This window comes from Cynara cardunculus (assembly GCF_001531365.2).
Source record: "Cynara cardunculus var. scolymus isolate 2C chromosome LG 2, CcrdV1, whole genome shotgun sequence".
Lineage (NCBI taxonomy): Eukaryota > Viridiplantae > Streptophyta > Magnoliopsida > Asterales > Asteraceae > Cynara > Cynara cardunculus.
This window is the reverse complement of record NC_037529.1, coordinates 13,930,077-13,954,217: the sequence shown is the minus strand read 5'-3', so window position 1 is coordinate 13,954,217 and position 24,141 is coordinate 13,930,077. Positions and strand designations below refer to the sequence as shown.

Below are 24,141 nucleotides of genomic sequence, written 5' to 3'. Positions count from 1 at the left end.
ACCGATTTGGTGTGATATGGGTGTGATTTGGATACGCATGAATGAAGGAGAAGAAGACGTGATCAATGAAGGAGAAGAAGACGTGGAAACGTGAAGATAAACATGGTTAATTAAAATAAAATAAAATTTATAAAAATTACTTAATTATATTACTATCCTTATTAAATTATTTATATATAATAAAAGTTAATTTATTAATTAAAAAAAGTTTGTGGTTATTTAGTTGTTCTTGCGTTTTCGTAAATCACTGGGGTTCTCGTTTGAACCTCCGCCTATATATATATATATATATATATATATATATATATATATATATATATATAATTTGAGGTTGATATGTTTGCGATAAGGAGTCTTTTGAGTGTATTCAATTTCTAAAGGAAATCCTTATGCAGTGTGGAAGATCGAAACACCAAGTAGTAAAGAAATACTAGCTGTTATATAATTCATACATGAATAATCAAAATTTTCAAATGTTGTATTCTTGCGGTAAAAGGGCAATCTCGATTTCTTGAAGCGACTTCCCTTTCGTTTCCATTATGTGTTTCTTTACAAACATCACACCGTTCAAGCAAATCGCACCAAACATTGTGTACAACAATTGTGGGCCCATTACCTCCAGCAGACGCAGAAACAATAACCCTACTATGAAATTGAACACCTACAAAAGATTCAAGATTTATAAGTAAATATGCATAACCATACGATATGAAACCATATAATAATTGGACCCTTTGTCGAGTAGCTTCTGTATATGTGTACATCAACTAAAGCAATGAGATGCTTAAATGGAATTCTTTTAGTTTTAATAAATCAGGAGGAATTTAATTACGTACCCAATGAACTGACATACAAAAGGCCATTGCTTTTGCTCTTATTCGGCTTGGAAAGATTTCTGATAGCAACAGACCAGGCACAGGACCAGCTCCAACAGCAAATGAAAACACAAACCTACACCATTCAATCATGCTCTTTCAACCACCAGTTAGAATGCTGGTTATGTTTTTTTTACTTTGATTACCAGTTTCTTACATAGTAGGTTAAGTTGCTAAACTATAAATACGTAACTGATGCAAATCTAAGAAAACACATTTACTCGATACGATTTCCTTTCTCTACTTCTCATTACCACCAGAAATTGGTATTATGTTAGGTGCGCAGACAGGATTAGACTGGATAAGTGAGAGTGAGGTAAACGGGTGAAAGAATTGTGGAAGGTTTTAGGGTTCTAATTTGACGTGGGTGATTTAGTAATTTACACATCTTGACTCTATCTCCCTAATTTTTGTTCCACCTTTTTTTGTCCCACTCACTGTTGTCCTATCATGTCCCGGTCTAATGTCATGTCAAATGTGGGACAAGAAGTTTTTGTTCTGCACTGCCTCATCTTGTCCCACGCATCAACAGCACCTTAAAAGATGGAACTTCTCAAAGAAAATAACAATTCCTCATTTATGTAAGATGCAAAATTCAATAGAAAAATCCAAGCGTTCGATCAGTATTCATCATATATGGTAGAGGTCTTCCATCAAAGAAAAAGCAATTTCTGTAAGATATTTGATGGCTGGAATTTTCTCTTATTCATAGGTTACTTTTATCGAGTTGATACATTGGGAGATAATTATCCATAACAAGTCATTTTTAAGCTCCTTTAAAGGATTGAAAGGGCGCAATGCAAGACGCAGATCAGTGACTCATGGAACCTTAATTCAGAAAAATACACCTACGTTAAGTGGACGGTAATGTGTCTTTCCATGGGTCAATTTCACTTACGCCACTGAATGCCGAGAAAAAGGCAATGTAGAAGTCATATAGAACCTCCATCTTTTTCTCTTAGCATCCTAAAAAGAGTATGATAGATGATTGCAAAAGCCACGAGGGAACTTACATTAGCATGCCACCGACAGACAGGTATAGAGCTCCAGAAGTTGATGCAAACAGACCTGCTGCAACTACTTGGAAAACTGTAGATATGGCCTATGACAACAACAAAAAAAGGCAAACTTTAGAGAATAGCATATTTAATAGAGCATACTATATACTAGTGAATGCCAGTAACAATTAATGATGCATGGAGGGTACAAGTTATTTATTCGAAATAGTATGCTAAAAATGGAGATGTACTGATTAATTTCGGTCCGTGAAGAAACATGTATTACATAATCTGTAATGGGTTACTGTAACTAAAAAGTAATTGAACAGTGGAACATGGCCAAATAGTATAAACAATTTTTATCTTAATTTCACATTGTTAAGCGTTAATAGCCACTTCATTTACGATGATACTACATATGAAAGCAAAGTTAGCACATGTATGCTAGAAAAAATTTACTTGTGCATGAAGCACATAAATGTGAATTCCTCTACTCGCACAGAAGCCGAGATAGGTTGTGACCCACACATTAAATACAATTTTCTGTTCTCATATCATTCTCAGATTCTCACATGTTCAGGTCTTCTTTTGTGGGGGTAGGCGAATTAAGATGCTTAATCTTGGGTTGAAAACTGCATAACCTAAAGCAGAAAATAATACTCCCTCCGTCCCAAAATAAATGTCCACAATGAAAATGGCACAAAGTTTTAAGAATCTGTAATTATTACACTTTTTATCAAGTAAAAGACAATTTTACCCTTAATAATAGAGAGGGAAATTTTCTCCATCTCATAATTAAGGATAGAATGGGAAAGTAGACATATACTTTTGAAAGTGGACACTTATTTTGGGACAAACTAAAATAAAAATGTGGACACTTATGTTGGGACGGTGGTATAGCAGGCTATACTCTAACATTCAGATAACATTGTGCAGGTAATGATGTCAATAACGCAAAGTTCTAGCTTCTCGACAACTAGATTTTATAAAATTACCATGCCAAAGAAGCTCCACAGAAGAAGGACCCTCCTCCCAAGTTTATCCATCAGAAGTAATGCGATTATAGATCCTGAAAAAGCATCAACATATCAGTTGAAATAAAGGTGTGTTTGCTTGATAGTGGGTTCTCATTGCAACAATGGATCAAATGTGAGAAAGTGCTGATTACCCAATAAGTTCACAATCCCCACAAAGGCGTTGGCAAGGTTTGGTGAAACTCCCACGCTTCTAAATACAGTTGAAGAGAAATAAAATACAGCATTTATGCCAGATAGCTGTTGTAAAGCAAATAGGGTTGATCCAATAAAAACAACTGCAAAAGGAGCAAGTGAATAGCAAAGCATTTTGCAGAGGGCTAGAGTGAGAGGAAAGTCAAGTACTATGCCCAGCGGAAAACTAAATAGAGGGGATAGATGTATGCTAAAAAAGACAAACTCTAGGGTATGCCCTCGAATTCAGTTACCTCTAGAATGGCGCCCACAAAGAAGTTCTGAAATCGTAACAGTATCGTTTTCATCCCCTCTGTTGGACTTCAACAGCTCTGCCATTGCAGATCTGACATGTGCAGCTCCTAAGAGCTTCCGGAACTCAACCTCAGCTTCAGCATTTCTTCCACTCTATCAAGCATATGAGGAAGCTTTGGTATTTAGAAGCATGAGTGCATAGTAGATTTGTACTATACGAGTTGTTTCATCTATGGGAACTTGGTATGTCAGCCAACATATGAAACACATCAATACAAGCATAAAGTCCTCTACATGGAAGAAACAGATATCGGCAAATATTTCTAACAGCAATGAGAGACATTAGCATAATACAACATTACTGCATCCTGCAGAGGAACTACAAGAGGGGAAGAAGGACCTTGAGATAATGGGTCCATAAGGGACAAAGTTAATATGGTGGCCAAGGGAAAGTGGGAAAGTAAGGGTAGGCAAGAAACTAATGTGGTTTTACATAGGTAAGTAATTCTCAAGAAAATAGCAGTAAATATCACAGCAAACCTTGCAGAGCCAATGGGGACTTTCAGCACAGAACATCATAGCGATAGCCAGTACAATGGCTGGAATAGTAGATAGCCAAAAGCACATACGCCACCTGAGAACATATGCTAGCATGATGAATCTGAAGTTAACAATTACATTTGTCTAAGAAAGAGGAATCATAATGAAGCTTCAGTGCAGGTGCATCGAACCCTTTCCTTACCAGCCTGGAATACTTTTAACAGGAATTCCTATCAAAAGAGATCCTAGTAATCCTAAGCACGTTGAAATTTGAATGAAGCTTCCATAAGTACCCCGCACAGAAGGAGGAGAAACCTGCTAGGGATCCCAAGAAAGGAAAAGATAAGAGAGTAGCATTTTTCAAGATACACTTGTGAGTATGGCAAGAAGTAATAGCTAGTTCACCTCTGTGATATAGAGAGATGCAACAGAAGGTCCAATACCCAACCCGATCCCAACCAAAAACCTTCCTAGTAGCATCCCTCCCAAATTGCTGGTTGTCGCACTGAAAAAGCATTCATGAGCATCTAAATAAAAAATACAGATGGAATATCAAGCAAATAAATCAAACAAATAATGGTTTTGTGGCTTGGAGTAATACAAACCACAGTTGATTTATAAGAAACAACCAACCCAATTGCATTTGTTATAGTTTTTAACTTATTTGGCATGTGCTTCCATCACTGTTTCAGATATTTAAATGATGACGATAATATAGATGATACATGACTTCTAGAGCTCTCCAAGGGTCCAGACAACAGCAGGATAATCCCTCTTTGGCTGAGAGTAAATCCTCAGCTACACCAACCATGTGCTGTACATTCTCAGTAACCCATTACTGTTCTGGAGCCATATATCAATGCCCAATTATCGCTTACTGTAGGTGCACAACGATTCTTTATATTTCTCTTGGTTTTTTCCAGTCGGGGTGTATAGATGTTCATGGACAAACTATAGCTCTATTTGCCTCAGCAATCTGATGAAGGGAATTCACCTTCAAAAGACAAAGCAATCTATAATAGAATCTATGTCACAGTAACTCTAGTTGACGACACAATAGATCTTTTATTATGATATTATGATAACAAACGGCATGATTCTTTTATTCTAGCATGCTAAAACATATCTAGTGGTTCTTTTCCAATTGAAATGCATTCATCCTGTTCATGGGTAAACAAAAATGTGCAAAAGCTATATTTGCCTCGGTAATCTCATGAAGAGGATTCACCTTCAAAAGGGTAAGCAATGTATAATCCAATCTCTGTCTCAGCGTAGTTGATGACACAATAGATCTTCTATTATTATAGCAAAAGGAATGGTTTGTTTTCTTCTAGCATGCAGAACAGAGAATTTTGATATACAGAGGTTGAGTGCTAGAGATAAATAGACAAAAATAGTGGAGAACATTAATAAATTTTAACGGTGAAGACTTTAGGGACCGTTTATCAAACATTTACCCAGTAAGTGCTTACTGGTAAAATTGAACACTATTATGTACTTACCGGGTAAGATTTTAGTCCACCAAAACGACATAGTATACAATAATTTACCCGGTAAGCGCTTACCGTGGTAAGAGTCGTCCTCCTCGCTTACCGGGTAAGACTCTTAATCCTTGTCTCGTTCTTACCGGGTAAGATTCTTGGTCCTTACTATATTCATCCAGTGAGGTAATGTTACTTCGTAAGCGCTTACCCGGGTAAGCGTTTGGTAAACAGCCCCTTAAAGATGATAACTTGAGTCAACCTTAAAAAGCTAGCTGCAAATCACAGCTCAGAGAGACGAGGATAATAAGACTAAGGAAACGAACATGTAAAAGTGGCTTTATGCAATCAACTATTACCTACAGGCAGCACCAACAACCATAGGCATAGCACACAACTGAAAAGCCCTACGCCTGCCAACTCCATCAGCAATCCAACCACTTAATAGAGATCCAATAAAGGCACCACCAAGACACGTACTGACCACAAAACCTTATTTGCAATGCACGGAAGCTCATAAGTTTTAGTTAATACAAGTAGCAGAAGAATATTTTGTGAAAAGGAAAGGAAGGACACCTTCAGCTAAACTATTTCCATTGAAACCCAGATCATAGGATATGCTTTCAAGTGGTTCGTTAACTACTCTGCACATCAAAGAACACGGTTTAGATATTACAAACTTCAATTTTTTGCAACTTATAATAGATATTTTCAAACTAATATCCACACTTCATGAATGCACTGTGCATCTGTCTTTTTCTTTCTATTTTGTAATTTGTCCAGTTAAAGGTGGCCGCCTCCACTATGCTTGTTTTTATAGAAGGGAGAAGGGGCCTTTCCTTCAAAATGGATGGACACAACAACCATAAAAGGATGCTCAAACTTTTCTTCTTTTTTTTTAAGCGGGAGGGGGTTGTGAAAGATGATCCAGATTGAGAACGAACCCAAGATGGTAACCGAACAAGAATGAAACTATGGTTGCCACAACTACGTGGGGCAGAGAATTTATCAAAGGTGGGTGAGTAAGCTCTTGAACCATATCATCCTGCAAAAGACCTATATAAACAGACAAGATTTCAGCTCGATAAACACTAATTGCAAATACAAACATTAAAGAAGTGAAATTTTAGATTAATCTATTCTGGTAGTTGCATCTCGCCTTCTTTTAATTTCTTTCACATTCATGACTCCAGAAAAAACTTTTCTCTCATATTATATGCCATTTAGAAGCTCCAACCATCCAAAGACACATGGTTTCCCAACTTCAAGTTCATTTCTCAGCTCTAATGCCATCTAAATTGTTACCCTAGGCACCAAAAAGTTGAAAAGAAAAAAGCGTTCTGAAATTCGTAAAATTTAATTTTAAAATATCAATTTTCAAAGTATACAGCAATAACAGTCAAGAATTTTATGGTGGTGGCACATCAATGGTAGTGGAATCCTAATTATAAATTCTAAACGCTGTTACAATAAATGCCCCCTGGCATGGATTAGCAATCAAAACCTATCCTCGCATAAATGTTTGCACCTCTTAGCTGCTTAATGAGCTTTAATGTTGGTGATTTTAGTGTCATCAGCCATTTGGTGTAGTTGTGATTTATTAAGAGATCGATTAAGATGATGAGGCAAACATAAGTGAGTAAGGGAGTACGGAGTGCACACTCATAAATGTTGCCCTATCACCTTAAATCGCCATAAAGCGGGGGGTCAAGGGGGCCGCGCCCCCTTTGCAGGGTCCTAGCAGCAGCGCCCCTGGCGGGGTTCCAAGGGGCTGAGCCCCTTTTTGGGATCTAACTTATAGAGACTTAGAAATTTACTAAGTCCTAAACTCTGAAACAGAGATAGGTCTGGTCGTGCTAGCCATCGCTGGATGGTGTTCAGCTATCGCCTATCTCTGGTTCGTCTTCAGCTATCGCTAAACGTGTCTCCAGGGATGGCCATTGCTGAACATGGCTTATTGCTGAACATCGACCATCACTGAAACATCGGCCATTGCTGTACGTTGGCCTATTGCTGAATATGTGAACCTGAATACTTCAGAATTAAGATTCGGCTGTAACTGCTCTTCGACCTTGTCCATTAACCGTCACAACCATTTAACCGCTGTAACTTCAATCTCTCTTATAAATACATAATATCGCAATCTGGGTACATATATATACAAAATCGGTGCCTTATTTAGTGTATGGTTTTTCTAGATTATCCCGGTACTGATTTTGTGAAAACCCAAAGCATTAGAGGCGCGGAATACAGTATTTGGGAAGTGATTTCCAACCATGGTCTAGGAAAAGGTCCAAGTTATTCTAACCACAAAACACAATTCCCCAACATTTATACAAGCAAAAGCAATCCATACATATAAGTTGAACAAACATAATAACTAATCACAGGGTACCTGACTCATCTTCTAAGTCAACTGGATTTGCACCGTCCCTTGATGGCATGCGCTTGTACATCAAGGAAGAACCATGGGAGTGAGCCAACATGCCACAACCTATTTAAACTTGCCTCCAAAATTTCCCAACTTATAAAGCACTAAGATCAACTATCACCAAGACCAATAAAACAAGAAGTGAATGAGTTATGTAACCATCATGAAGCAAACTAACCATTGTGTTTGCTAAAAATTAAAAGAAAATATATATGCTCGAGTTAGTGATCACACTTCTAGTATAGGGTTCTTTGTTTTTGCATTTTAGCAAGTATAGGGGTTACATTGCAACAAAAAGACAAATCTGATAGTTAGAAACTAATCTACTTTTAAAATAAAATGTTATTCGTGGACCAACTCATTAGGAACAGACAATAATAACAAATTTAAATCCGGCAGCACCATATTATATAAAGATTAGCATAAATAGATTAGTATATAAATAGAGGGCATTATTGGACTTCCACTTATTGGTTAAGATGAATGTTAGATTAGTACAAATAGGTATGATGTGTAAATCTTTTTTGGTATCTCGTTTGCATAAATCAATACAAAAACCTCTCTTGTGACATGGTATCAAAACATGGTTTCTTCGGACTTCGGCGCTTCTGTAAATCTGCTCCGGTGTGTTCCCATTTCGACAGTGTTCTTCCTCCTCACTCAGATCTGCACCACGGCGGCACATCTATATTCGAGTTACGATATTGAGTCTCCATGTGATTGAAGATCTATGGTTCTTCAATCCCATGCTTATCTTCAGATGTATTTTCTCCTTACTTTTGTTCGCCTTTGTCTCCTCAAAGCAAAGCTTACTTCTCAGAAATTGTTTCTTGATTTCAGGTTCATCTTCTTCATTCCTTGATCAACATGCTTGATACAGACCCAAACAATCAGGAATAACAATGATCCATTGATTATTCATCAATCGGACAATCCTGGATTAGCATTAGTGTCTCAACTGCTTACTGGGGACAATTGTATGGCATGGGACAGATCCATGACAATTTCTCTGTTTGCTAAGAACAAATTGGGCTTCATCAATGGTACTTTTGCAAGACCTGTTGACTCTGATGGTGAAAGGTATAATGCTTGGACTCAAGCCAATGATATGGCAATATCATGGATACTGAACTCAGTGTCCAATGATATACCAGCTAGTATGATGTTTCTAGATACCGCTGTTGAAATTTGGGCAAATCTCATAGATCATTTCAAGCAGTCTAATGGTCCAAGAATATTTCAGACTCGACGTGATTTGATGAATCATTCCCAAGGAAAAAAGTCCCAAATGTTTATTTCACCAAATTAAAATCATTATGGGAAGAATTGTCCAACTATCGACCATAATGATCTAGCAGTAAGTGTAAGTCTTTTATTCAAACGGAGCAAGTGATGGGTTTCTTCATGGGACTAAACAAGTCTTACGCTTATATTTGTGGACAAATACTGATGATGGATCCTATTCCTCCAATGAACAGAGTTTTCTCTTTATTGGTGCAAGAAGAAAAACAACAGAGTGTTGGCAACCATAATGGTAATTCATCTACGGCTTTGAGTGTGAACAAAGGTCAAAGCTATACAAATAAGTCAACACGGGGAATCAAAAAGGATAGACCCTTCTACACTCATTGTCAAAGACCAAGACACATTATAGAAACGTGTTATAAGATTCATGGGCATCCTCCTTGCCTGTGGGTTTAAAACACAACCAAAAGCATATAACGTGGTATCTGATGATCACAGTAAAACACAGCCAGGTTTGGATTTACCAAAGATGAAACGAAGTTTTTTCTTCTATACAGGGTCGAAAGCTGATGGAAGCTCTATCTGGTCACATGACTTTGGTCAACATGGTGATTGTTACGGCTGAAAAAACTGAAAACACAACAGGTACACACTATTCTACGTCTTATACTTCAGAAGATCATAGATCATGCATTTGGATTGTGGATCCAGGAGCCCCACAACATATATGGGACGATCTTAATATGCTTATCAATAGCAGAAGGGTTGACAACCTAAAGATAACTCTACCAAACCATGACCAAGTATCAATTCATTTGATAGGGGATGTGCATGTTCCATCCTTCTTGTTCAAAAATGTTTTATGAATTCCAGCTTTTCAATTCAATCTAGTTTCAGTTAGTACATTAACTCTTCACAAGAGATTGGTGGTGTGTTTTCATCATGACAGCGTCTTAATTGAGGATTCAATTACCAAGAGGATGATTGGCAGGCGTAAAAAAACATTGGAGATTTGTATGTTTTTGAAGTTCAACTGTTCAAGATGTGATAGTCATGGTTTCTTTGGAGTTGTGGCATCGACAGTTTGGTCATCTGGTGATTATAGGTTGCATGTGATCAAGACACAATTGTGTTTGAAGAATTAAGTAAATGAACTATGATATGTTTGTCTCTTGGCAAAAAAGAAAAGGTTGTCTTTTGCTTTTTCTAATAAAATCTTCACCAAGTTCTAATTAAGGCAAGGCATATTAATGTATTTATACCAGCCAAAATGTGCACACGGTTAAAAATGAAACTTAAGAGGCCTAGATGTCACTGTCGAATAATTAATAAATTCTTTTATAAGACTTCAAATAAAGGTAAAAACCCCAGCACCATTAGCATCAATTAATCGATAGACTTACCCCAACTCTGGCGCCCTAAGAACAAACCTGCTATCTGGCCCAAATAATCACCCAAGTCAACTAAAGAATGGGGGGAGATCTTTAGTGTTGCGATTTATCCTTTCATTTAGTGTTTGCCTTACCATTTAATTAGAGCTGGGATTTGTCCTTTTATATGGAAGTAATGGTTTTTGGTTCCAGTAACAGGTTGTTTTAGTCGTGGGTTAGCATTAGCGAGGGTTTTAAGCAATTTTTTTTCCTTTCCTAGCTGTTACTATAAAGATATTATGAAAGCTATTTCTTATTTTAGATTGACGGTCAAAAGCCGATGCTTTGGTTAACGGCTTCCGAAGTGACTAATCRTAGCCAACTTATTAAAGATCTATGCTTTCTCTTATTAGAAAGAATATGTATATGATTGCGGAGATGAAAGAAGTAGACGAAAAACTAGGCTTAGAGGACTTTAGCAGAGTGGTAATCTCGGGGTCCCTCTCTCTTAAAGCTCTATCAGACTCACACTCCTCTCCTATCTTTTTAAGAGCTGCCATGAGCATTTTTCTTTCCTTAAAAGAAATTGATAGTTAGCCATACGAAAGCATTCAAAATGTATGTACTATAGGCCTAACTATTAGACCTATACAGACTTATATATAGCATGCCTATGACCTTTATAAGTGTTATTGTTTAGCAGTGACGATGTCCCTATAAAAGCCTGTGAAAACATATTCAGCAATTTCTAGTTTCCATATGAGAGCATGTTACTATTTCTTCTCATTTCTTCCTGAGGGCTTGTCAGCCCAGGATTCAAATAGAATCGATGAGATTCAGCAGGTGTGATGAAATTCAGTAGTCTTGGCACACAGAAATCAGATCTAAACGCTGGAACATCAAATCACGAGCGTGTCATGCTCATACATCACCTGTTCGATGTGATGTGTGTGTCGAAAGAACAAAAGGCCAAATTCATGGATACTTGAAGCAAATTACGATAAATCAGAAATGCTTACCTAACACACTTCTGATCATTCGAGAAGTGAAAGGAAACGAATTCCGATACAGCAAATCGCTGGTTCAGTTCAGACTCGGCAATTGAAACGAGATTCAAGAAGTTTCTGGACGAGTTGCCCGCATCTACCTATTTCAAATTGCTCGTTAAGTTGCAAACCTCGCCGTCGCATATACATATCTATTTTAATTTGATTTTTTTTTTCCCATTCTAGCTGTGTCTGTAATATTGAAGGCTATGTATTTGTCGGTTGTCGGCTGTAAATACGGATAAATGATTATTGTTGTTTTTTTTTTTTTATCTGAATATGCGATCAGAATAACATAAATGATCGATTTGTCTTCAATATTAATTATTTGAACATCAAAACAAAAAATCATAAAGAGGCCGAAAATAAGGTGTCTCATATGGGAAGGAGGCGATGCTTTAAATAAGGGGTAGGGGTGTCATTTTTGTGGCTGAACGGGGACAACACACGATTTATATCTGTGCAATTAAGTCATATTCTGTACTGATAAGCCGTTAGTAAACAACCCAAATGAGTTGTGCGAATAAGCCAGATAGACCAATAAGTCTAATTAAGCTGCAAGTAAACAGCCCATCGGCTATATATTGCGGAAGTAGTCACATTTAGATTAACTAGGAAAAGAAATGGTTAGAAGATCAATTTGTATGTGTGAAATGGTCAATTAAGTCAAGGACCCTTGAATAAATGGTCTATTGTGTTATTAGATTTTGGATTTAGCCATCTTTATTAAATCCTAAGTTAATATTGCTAAGATTCATTATCTTCATTTATCTCATCTGGTAAATTTTTTTGTTATTAAAATAAATCATTGATAAACATCTCCTATTCAATAAGTGCTAAACGGTTAAAAGTTTTCTTCACTCACTTGTTAGGTAAGTTTATCGGTTTTTGTTATGTCTTTTATCAAGTAAGATTCTCGTTTAATGGTTCCTTAGATTCTAAAATGTATTAAGTATACCACTCGTTCTTATTTTATGTTTTTTATAACAAATTGGTCGTTGTACTTAACACTGTTACGTGAAGCTCCGTTAACCCTTCCAAAGTGCTAAATGGATAAATTTATTTCTAGGCAATTTTATAGTTTTTCTTTTACAAAAGACTATTTGAGTTAAGAACCCCTATAAATTGGAGCCTTGAGGAAGCATCAGAGTCATCCGTATTCACAAACATTCAGCAGACTCTAAGAGATCTGGAGTAGGAAGAGAAGCATTTAGGAGGTGTTTGAGATTGCTTATAAAAACAACTTAGTGACTTATTCAGGTGTGACACCGGTAATAAGTACTTTTGAGTGTTTAGATAAATAGTTTATACCGGTGCCAAACCGGTAATAAAGAGTTTTTGAAAAAGTTAAATCATTCTAACTTATAATAAGTTGATAAAGACTTTTCTAGAAAAACATAACTTGTTTCAAATAAGCAATCTCAAACACCCCCTTATTTTTCAGTATTTAGTTTACTTCGTCTGTATAATTTCATGCATTTGAATTTTTGTACACCGTCTTACTACTGTGACGATAATTTCAAGTTATATTTTAATGTAAACATTTCTTAAATATTTCTTTACTTGTATCATGTTCTCTATTTTTATTACGAGTTAAAACACCTCTTTGGGTGTCAGTGTGAGCCGAACTTAAGACTAGTAGGCAACACTTGTTGTTAAGATTGCTAATTCTTAGACTTGGTCACTTAGTCGAAGTTTTTAACTCAACGCAGACAAGTCGATCACTTTGAAATGTTACAAATGATGGCTAATCCTACATGTAACGCCCTCATTTTTTTTCTTTACCATGAAAAACATTACTGTAATCTAAAACGAATTCCTAAATAAATACTCCAAAATGACAGCTAAATTGAAACCGTTTAAAATGTTTACAGCGGAAATCTTTGAATCAACCAAAAATTAACTTAAGTTCTAACTCGTCCTATACCAGGTTAAGTTACAAATGATCGACATATAAATGTCTAGACAAAAGACTAAATATAAAATGATAATAGGCAACTTTTTAAGCGTGTCATTTGTCTTTATCCAACCTCGAACTACTTGGCCCTGGAGATACAATATTATAGTCAGCTTATAAAGGTCACTGAGTTCATGGTTTGCGTGAATAAAATCATATCTTGACATATATATCAGACATATATGCATGCTTTATAATAAAAGTCCCAACTTTTACAAAAATATATTTGAAACACTAAAAGAAGAGATCTCATATAATGTTTAGTCGGGTATGGATCATTTAGTCACAAACACACCCTGGGTTGATATGTCAATCTTAATCGTGTTGGAGATATACCCATAAACACAACAAAATATTGATATACTTAAATGCATGAGGGCCTATTGGGTCGCACACAAAGTTTTATCAATGTAAAAGCAAGAATAATATTTAAGGGTTTAATGGATAATTAATTAAGAGGGTTAATTAATTACTAGAGCCAGAGGGACTAATTGATTATTAGTCTAAACCTATTTGGGCTTAATTAAGATTGGGCCTTGATCTAATATGGTTAGATTTTAGTTGGATTAGGCCTTATAGAAAGATGTTATCCTTAAACCCTAAATCTAATTTTCATTTGAGCTCTTCCTCTTCTCTCCTCTAGAAAACGGCACCCACACTCTCTCCTTAAGGGTGTGGTCTGAAAACTAAAAAGCACATACATATTATCAATATAAAGTGCGGTGCTTTTGGGATTGCAAGATAGAGAAAGGTGATTTCCTGCTGTTTACAAGTGATAGAAGCTTTGGGGTGTGAACACGATAAAGAGGATCCTGCTATTGGGTTCTTCACTTCCATCTAAAAAGTATTTCTAATCACCCTATATATTTGTTTCATTACTTGTATCGAATTGTAACCAAATCTCTAGAAGGTTGTGTTTTTCGATTTTGTTTGCTTCCGCTGTTTATGTTTTGGTTTTCGAAATTTATCACAATCCAACAAATTGAGCACCCACTTATCTAAGTCGTGTTTTATGATGGTCATGACTTACTAGTCAAATGTCCACCCTCTAATCATAAGACTTTAATACGAAATAGCATGCTAGAGTTATTCAAAAACTGATTAAACATAGCATGCAACTGTTCACAAAATAACATACATGTAAAGTATATCGTAACATGTATGTAAGTGAAATATCATGCATACGTACATATTATCTCATGTTATGCTAAAATAAATTTGTACTTAGGTATACATTCCAGTGAAATATCATGAAGACTCACCTGACAACGTAGGTTGCTTAACGAAAGTGTTGGCCGGTAACCTACAATTTATAGTATGGAATAGTGCATTAATGATTAACTTCTCCAAAAGCCAACATAAAAGTCAACCTTGGTCAACTAACCTTAAGAACGTTTCTCACATCAATTAAAATTATAGGAACCCCCAGTTCCGACATAAGATATCTCATCTACCTATAGATCTTAAAAGGACATCATAAACATGATTATTAAGTTATCTATTACATAATAGATAGGTTAATAATTACCTATTTCGAGTTAAAACGTCATAATAAATTTATAACCCGAGTAACATCTCACATGGTCAATTAATCATTTTATGACTCCATAAAATAATTTTTTATAAATAAAGTGTTCAAATATATATATATATATATATATATGTAACTCAAATGTTACGTTTTAATCTCATTAACAAAAGCCATCTAATTATTTAAATGATTCATTCTAATTATCCTCAAATAATTACATAGTTAAAGTAGTTAATCCCAACATTGACGGTATTTTTATGAAGCAAAATGATTATGTATTGCTCGAAATACACTCTTTAATTTTATGGGTGTTTTGGTAATTTTATAAATCAAGGAAACTTTATGGATTTAAGAAAGTTATAGATGTTAAATCTAATTTTCTAGACTCTAGAGGTCATAATAGAATTTTATTAATATATAAAATTTCTAATCTTAATTAGCATAAAGTAACTTGGTAACGGGGTTGGTCAAGACATGCCCTACCAAGTAGAGTTCATGGGTTCTAGCTTGTTTCCTAGTAGATATCTATTTTAATTTTTGACGGTCGGCTCCATTGATTTGCTCAGATCCGACCCGGTCACAACCCAAAAACAGGAGCTCCATGGCTGCACTTTTTGTGGTTTTTTGAGCTCAAAATTGATCCTTTTGGTACCAAAACCTTAGTAATATTTTTACCAACATTTTGACATAAAAACACAATTATTCGTCAAGTTTGAGTTCCATTTTCTTACTTAAAGTTTTAATTTTAAACTAAACCGAACGAAACTTTAAATCTCAAAATCGAACCATAAAACACGAAATCTGGAACATAAAGCTACTAGGGTTCCATGGAGGACTTAAAAAGAAAGCTAACTATATAAAGAACATGAATTTTAGTCGCGCATGTTACCTCCAATAACCGAAAAACGGAGCTTTTGGACTACGAACTTCGACCTCCGATTTCTCTTTCCAAACTCGACGAAACTGGTTTTCTTGAACCAAAAATGTAGGGAAGGACGTTGAACTAGTTAACTATGTAATTTTGTTGGCTTATTGGTTGACTAAGCAAGCCAACAAGAGGCCTCAAAGCTCGACATCATTCAATCCCTTTCAAATTTCAGTTACTGACATATTTATAAAACAAGTCCTTCTGGTTTGGACTTATTAACATCTGACATAACCCTTTAACTATCAATGTTTTGGCCTAATTTATACTTTTCACCTATATTTTGAGTTTTTTCTTCACAGTTAATCCGATTTTCAAAATTCTTTTAATTTGTTTATTTATTTAATATATATATAAGGTATATTTCTTTTACAACCTTGTGTATTTGTACAACTCTTRCAACCCAATTAATTGAGATATTTATAGAAATGATGGGAGTTCATWTATTATGATTTGAATATTTATGGAATATGAATAGAGTTCATTAATTATGATTAATACTTTATATTATGAAACAATCAAAACTTCTATGAAATCACATATTCATCAAATGAAATGGACGGTTGAGATTGAGTTGTATTGGTTGCACAAATGTCAAGAGTTGTATAATAACCAACCTATATATATATATATATATATATAATTCAAACATGAAAAGAATAATAATAAAAATAAAAATTATTTATTCCTCAAAATTTTTGGGTTTTACACTAGATCCAAAGATGGACGGATTCGAAATACGACTTGAGTGATGCACAAAGATTTAAGAAAGTCTTTGATAAATTGTGTAAAGATACGAGTTTTTGGTTAATTATCTACACTACATAGGGTTTTGAGCATAAATTTTCATACTAATAGAACTATGAATCATTAAATCAACTTAGTTAAATCGACAAGTTTAGAATCAACAATACTGTGACTTTATGAGGATTTTGTGGGCATTGTTTGTAAAGATTCACTTTTGAGAAATCAGAATCTTTATGGACGTTTTAATAAGGCTCTAACCAATATGTCACTACCCTTGTCTTAAGGGAAATTTACACCAATACCCATCTTTTAATTAATAGTTTCCTTCATTTCTAAAAGCATTTTCGCCAACAAAATCATTGATTTTTCTCACAACTGAAATTTGCACAAAAAGTTCATCAAAATCTCAGAATCTCATTAGTCTAGTCGTTGGGGAAATGTGTAACATCCCACATTGGTTGGGGAGGGCAACAAATGTTGCCTTATAAGGGGCTTGATACCTCTTCTATTAGATGTGTTGTAAAACCGTGAGTTGAGGCGTGTGGACAAAGCGAACGATATCTGATATGGTTGGCTTGTGATGTTACAGATGGCATTAGAGTCGGGAATCGGACTGGTGTGCCAACGAGGACACTCGGCTCCCAAAGGGGTGATTGTAAGACCCGACATTGGTTGGGAGAGGAACAAAGGTTGCCTTATAAGGGGCTTGTTACCTTCTCTATTAAATGTGTTTTAAAAGCGTGAGTCCAAATGCGTGGACAAAGCGGACAATATATGATATTGCTAGCCTTGGATGTTACAAAATGATCTTGTTACCTTCTCTATTAAATGTGTTTTAAAATCGTGAGTCCAAATACGTGGACAAAGCGGACAATATCTGATATTGCTAGCCTTGGATGTTACAAAATGATCTTGGTATACTACCACTTTTACTACTTGTAGTGATCACGGTGACGGTTTGCACTTGCCCCGAGCCTAACCACTTCAAGGTATCAATTAAGGTTTCTTCTAGAGTTAAAAATACATTTAAAACCAGAAATTATACGCACCAAAAATCAAGGCTTTACAATTTTGTATAAGTACATCCTTTAGTGTGGGGGGTGTAAAGGGATGGCAAAAAAAAACCGAAACCGACGGTGAAAACCGAAAACCGAAACTTTCGGGCCGGGTTCGGGGACGGGACAGGGATCGGGGACGAATTCGGGGATTTTAACGGGGACGGGGATGGTGATCACCGGCCCGGCCCGGCCCGATATGTATATATATATATATTTTTTAATTTATATACATACATATATATATATATATATATATATAATATCTTTAAAAAAAGTAACATTAAAATTTAAAAAAAAAATTATCCACTTTACCTCAACAACCCAAATAAAGTTTACGAAAAGTCTAGTTTATTTGTCAAAAACCATGATTTTAGTTGTATGATGTTTGAATTTTTGTTTAGTTTTATATTGTAATCTAATACATTGTTTGTAATTGGTTCAATTATGTTTGAGACATTTAAACTTAGATCTTTAAAAAATAGTAATTTACTTTTAATTGTGAAAATTAACATATTGTAATTTTTTTCATATCGGTTTCGGGTTCGGGTTCGGTTATAACCAACGATGAAAAAGAGAATTTTTACCCTTAACGGGTTCCCCAACGGGGATCGGGGAAACCGCGGGGACCCGATGGGGATCCCTGATAAGACGGGGATCGGGACGGTTACGGGGACGGTTTTAGCTATCGGTTTCGGGGACGGGGATACCAATACCCGGCCCGAACCCGGCCCGTTGCCATTCCTAGGGGTGTTTGTTAAAGTTTAAGCACTAATTAATGTGAATGGAAATAAAAGAAACTGTTTGATTTTATATTAATATAATAAGTTCATTTTCTCAAAAGTCCAAATTTCCATTTCAAGTTAAACGGTGGAATGAAAATTCATTCCTATTTTCGTTCTCAACCATTTACTCATATTTTCATTCCCCGACCTGAACCAAACAACTCCTTATATACTGACCGAATATAGATATTCTTGATTTTGATAAGAAACAAGATCCGTAATCTTCAAGAAACAAAACCAAAACGAAGAAAAACTGGAAAAGTAAATAGATAATTACAAAGTCAAATAAAAGGGTTAAAAAGATAAAAATAAAATAAAAACCACACATGAAATGTACATGGGTCACTTGACGATCAATCCTATAATTGTTAGCAAGAGAGACTCTATCCATCACAAAATGCAAACAAAGGGGCCCGTTTCATTACTTTTTCACTCCTACGAACTAATCCATTAGAGTCGATAAACTACGAACCAATCATGGAATCTGCTCTACGATTTATCATTTATAAAAATAAAATAAAATGGCAATCCATGAAAATCTCAAATGAGGTTATAATCAAAAGTATATCCTCTAATTATTTCAACAAAGATACATTTTACTCAAACTTTAAAATAAATTATATTTTGAAATTAAAAAAAATGAAAAAGGAAAATTGAACATATTTTATTTTCACTCCTATTTTGGTGAATCTAATTTCATGAACTTTTTTTTGACATTACAATAAGGCATCATGAATAATAAAATTTAATATTTATTAGAATTCACATTTTGTTTCTTATATTATGTCCTAAGTTTATAAACTAATTTTGAGCTTATTAAAAGAAATTCATTTTGGTTAATTATAAAGATAGTTATTTAAAAAACTACTTTGGTGTTTCAATAAGTATGAATGGTTTCTTTCATTTGAAACACGCCCCTTATACTTTTCCAGTTAATTTGGAGGGATGGGTGGTTGGAGAACTTTAAACTTCGTGAGAAATTCCGAAAATTAGGACAAAGAGGTTGTAACAGCCCTAAAATAAGAGTAAATTTAAACCAAAAATCAATAAAGAAATGAAGCCTATAAACATAAAATCACCTAAGAAGTGAAATAGTGTAACATTTACAACCCGAAGATATAGAAGATAAATAACAACATACTAATCTGAACTATTTTATGTTTAGATAATAGACAAATGAGTTCAACTCACTAAAAATTACAAAGGAAATACTATTTATATCTACAAAGCATTAAAGACAAATTTTACAAAAGAGAAACACTTGAATACAACAATTAAGCACAACTAAAACCCAACATAAGGCCGTAAGGTAATGTGACTTGGTGAACGCTTACCCGAGTAAGCATTTGGTAAACAACCCCTTAGTTATACCCATTCACTAGAAATTACACCATGTAGTCAATTGCTATTATCCGACTCCAAGAGTCCGTACTAAACTGCCCTCGATGACCCAATGTCTATTTCTAGTTGCAAATGGAAGACTATCCTATTCTAAATAAGAATCGGGCATAGAATTGGGTTTATTGTTTTAAAGATCAACCCTTATCTCATTTCTCTCCCTTCGATTATGAGAAACTTTATAAAGCAGTTTCATTGATCACGTATGCAAATACAAAACACCTCCACCTTACTCAAGCTACAGGCTATGGAGCCATGTCGTTCGATTAGCGTGCTCATGGCCTATCAGTGGCACTAGCTTCCTCCTACTGCTTCATGCTATTAAAAAAAGACTTCCATGTCAATGGATCAATTGCATTACAGTCTAACATGTTACACAACATTAAAGCAACCAACTATAATTACAAATATAGTTTTTGTCATTCAAATGTCCTCGTAAAATCATTTCATCACAAGATTCACCAAATAGGGCAACGTTATCATAATTCCCAATAAACAATATCATTCTCATCATCTTTTTCAAGAGTTCACAGGTTCAATAATCATCTTATTTTCAGGTAATAATACTCCTTTTTCCAAAATATAACTATTTCCCATAATATGCCTCCAAATATGTAAATGTCAAGAATAACATAAATCATGAGGTTCAAGTTCCAAAATAACATCTACGTGCCTAAAACACACTTTTATAATACTTTCTTGAAGTTCCATCATTTTCTAGTAAAAAGGGTTTCCCCAAATATCCCAAAATACTCAAAACTGGTCAAATCTACAAACATGTAAAACATTTCAAGAGGAATGTTTTAGGAAACTAAAATACATCAAGAAAATTTAGGATGAACTCACAAGTTAGGTTTTGAAAAAAAAAACAAAAAACCTAGCAAAAAGAGGAGAAGGATGAGCAGATCTTGATCCTCCAACCCAAATCCTTGTACCTTGATGTTAGTTGCTAATAAATGCTCCTTGAATACTCAAAATATCAGACCTAGGGTTTCCTAAGAGTTTTAAATGAAATGAGAGAGAGAGTAGAGTGGAGAAAATATATGAAATTATGACTTAAATGACCTGTAGTCAAAATGCGACCCTGCAATGCGACTCTAGGGTCATGGCATAAGGTCCGCTCGTGTTCCTAATTATACCTATGGTACCAAAAATGTGATCGTGGCTCACAGTGCAAGGTTCATGGTCACAAGTGTCGTAGAACCCCAAAACTCCCCACTTACGGTACACAAGAAATGTGACCTTAGCCACGCGATGCAAGGGGTGCGGCACAAGGGTCACATGATCCATGCAGAGGCTTGAAATGCCTTATTCATAGTCCTGATTCAAGGTCTAATTCATAAGGTTTAAACCACAAACATAGAAACTAGAATACAAACTAAATAATTGGTCAAAATCTAATTAATTACATCATAAAATATCGGGTGTTACAGAGGCGATGGGTGAAGGACATGGTGGTGCGGAGGGATAGTAGGTGACATTTGAATTGCGTGTGGAATAAGTCTTTTAGAGGTGATTTTTAAGCGATGTGCAAGAGGTTGCAAGTTTGATTCAAAATGTTAGTCTGATCAGAAATGAGAGAGACAATTCGGTATGGTTCTTTCGTGAGGATGGAGTTTTCTCAGTTAAAGAGCTCAAGGAGGGGATTGACAGGTGTTTTTTTGGGTGATAAAATCATGATTTTGAAACAATTTGGAGCAAGTTGATTTCAAGGAAAGTTTGTATCTTTATGTGGCATTTAAGACTCAATAGGGTCTTGGTGTGCTCGATGCTATGACAATGTTGGTATTGATTTTTATTCTTCTTCATATCCATTGTGTGGGGATGAAATTGAGACTACTAATCATCACAAGGAAGTCTTGAAGATATGGAAAATCTTTTTCAGGTGGTGGGGTTTAGGCCGCTTCAATGCGGGCTTGAACGAGGACATCCTTTAGCCTTGTGATCATCCCTTGTTCTCTACTTATACAAAAAGGTTATGACAGGCGATTTTGTGGATTTTTATGTATGTTATTTAGGGTCATTGAAATAAAGTGGCGTTTTCTAATGCAACCTTCTCAATGCTACTTAGCCTTCAATATTCAGTTATTGTCAATGTCAATGGACAACTAACTATTTAACAGGTTTTAACACATCGTGGATGGATTGGTGCTGCAATTCATGAGGTTGTTTTTGCTCCTTTTAGTTATGTTTTTGCTCGAGTTATGGGTGGCTTTGTTTCTTCTCTAGTTCGTCTGTTTTTCCGTTCGCTGTGGTCTGGTTTTTTTGCTAGAGTTTTGGATGGTCCTGTCTCGGCTTAATTTCGTCCAATCTGTGGGTCTCAAGTCGGTTCATTGGAGCATGGTCTTATGGCTTCTGGTCTTGTTTGGTTGTAGCGCATTGTTTTGTTGGATGTAAGTGTTTTTGCCTTTTTTTTTGTAGGTTTCTTTCCTTTGGTGTTAACGTTTTTTGTCTTCTATTTTCTGGGTTTTGCATCTTGGAGAATAGTTGCTTTGGAAGTGTCTATTGTATGTGGTTGGTGGTTTCTTTAACAAATGTGGCTTTTTAAAAATAACTTCCATTTAAATTTTCAAAAAGTTACTATAGGTTATTTACGATATAATTTAGTTTATCAACTGTTCTCTTTATCAAACCTGACTGGTTATCAGGCAACAATTAATTTATTACCAACAATTAATTAATTATTAGTTTATTAGTTAATTTATCAAACATAGTCAATGTCTTAAATCCATCAGAGACAATACATTTCATAAATTAGAACTTCTAAATAATTCTCTTAACGTAGAAAAATGTATTATTTTGATACAATTTATATAAAATAAAAATATTATATCACAAATTTACATCCAATGGAATGAAAAAAACACCATTAGTTGTTATGAAACCATCCAATATAAGGTTTTCTTGTGAATTTTCTTTTAAGGATTTATTATTAAAAAATTATGGTGTTATGAGTATGATTTCTCAATAAATAATTGGTTATCGGGAATTGTCAATATCACATCAGTACTTTTGTTTTTATTGATGTGACAGTGAATAATATAAGAAATTGTTTTATGTTACATTATGTTTTTTGATGTATTGTGGGGTATACTGTAAAAATGTATGAATAATTTATTAAATGAGATTTTGATCATAAATTTAACTTTATATTCCATTTTCTTAACGTTGATGTCATTAACGATATTAAAAAATGCAAAATATAATTTATATTGCAATACAATAAAATATATTACACAATAAAAATACAAACTTAACACATATAAAATAAATTATCGTTCATTTAAAAGTTCTTGAATTTAATATTTGTACAATCTCCTTTGTGGTTCGGTCATTATTATGGGATCCATTTCCATCAGTTTCTTGATCATTTTTTGATTTTCTCTGTTTATTCTTTCGTTTTCTGTTTTCACAAATGATGCATTGAATTCTCTCATCGCCTGTATTTTTTTTCCTTTTTCAATATTGAGTCGTTGTAACATTGTCACTTGTTCGTTTTCGATACAACCTGTTGATGAAGGTTCTTTTTTACCTTTATCGTTCGAGGCTTTCCTTCCTTATGGGCGAGAAGGAGTTGACACCTCCTCAAGAATTGGTGTGTTAACATTTGAAGATGATGAATTGTAATGACCATCTTCTGTATTTTTATTCCTCTTCGATCCCATATCTTCAGATTGACAAACCTTGTTCCTCTTCACATTTTCCATGGTTTTTACATGATTTTCTTTCTTTCACAATTTGAATGGTAATTTCATGATTTTTCACAATTCACTTGGGTATATACATTTTCTTATACAAGGAAGTTGATATTAAGTTTATTTTGAATGGTTTACTGATGACACATGCAATCTTAAGCCTCAATACAATGAATCACAAAATCAAGTTTCATCATTTGTAGGTATAAAGAAGTCAAGAACATCTATGCATAGTAGCCGTGAAGATGGAGATCAACGTCTACACACATATTATTTCTCTGAAAATCCGACATACAATGAAGATATATTCAGTGTACATTTCGAATGAGGAGACAACAATTTCTTCGCATGGTTGAAATGTGTAAAATTGATAGATCATTTCTTCCAGAGTCATCCTGATTGCACCGTTAGATAAAGTTTATCACCTATTCAAAAGTGTACAATTGCAATATGTATGCTGGCATACGATGTAAGCACAGATGTCATTGATGAATATTTACAAATCAGCGAAACAATGATGTTGATCCTCTCTCTCATTGATTTGTTGATAATCCCTTTTTCCTTTCGATGTATTTATGTATCTGTAATTTCAGTTCCAG

General features: G+C 34.8%; 1 protein-coding gene across 2 annotated transcripts; it reads right to left on the bottom strand.

The window, feature by feature from the left end:
* Positions 1-383: 383 nt before the first annotated feature.
* On the bottom strand, positions 384-11,620 carry LOC112506631 (probable plastidic glucose transporter 2). 2 transcript variants are annotated; one of them, XM_025110815.1, is made up of 14 exons: positions 11,423-11,620; positions 7,753-7,902; positions 6,302-6,413; positions 5,934-6,001; positions 5,717-5,849; positions 4,282-4,381; positions 4,079-4,191; positions 3,877-3,970; positions 3,336-3,489; positions 3,042-3,185; positions 2,869-2,942; positions 1,889-1,977; positions 837-951; positions 384-661 (listed from the first exon to the last, which is right to left on the bottom strand). In XM_025110815.1, exons 2-14 carry the CDS (start codon positions 7,841-7,843, stop codon positions 470-472), a joined length of 1,479 nt encoding a protein of 492 aa, XP_024966583.1. In that variant the 5' UTR covers positions 7,844-7,902; positions 11,423-11,620; the 3' UTR covers positions 384-469. The 2 variants fall into 2 exon arrangements, with proteins under 2 accessions (XP_024966583.1, XP_024966584.1); XM_025110816.1 differs by lacking the exon at positions 7,753-7,902 and having other exon boundaries at positions 11,423-11,584.
* Between the last annotated feature and the right edge of the window lie 12,521 nt (positions 11,621-24,141).

Coding starts and splice junctions, on each gene's coding strand:
- LOC112506631 (XM_025110815.1), bottom strand. CDS start 7,843: ATGTTGGCTCACTCCCATGGTTCTTCCTTGATGTACAAGCGCATGCCA. Junction 3,186..3,335: donor TTGTGGGCGCCATTCTAGAG/GTAACTGAATTC, acceptor CTCCTTTTGCAG/TTGTTTTTATTGGATCAACC. Junction 662..836: donor TTTGTATGTCAGTTCATTGG/GTACGTAATTAA, acceptor AATCTTTTGTAG/GTGTTCAATTTCATAGTAGG.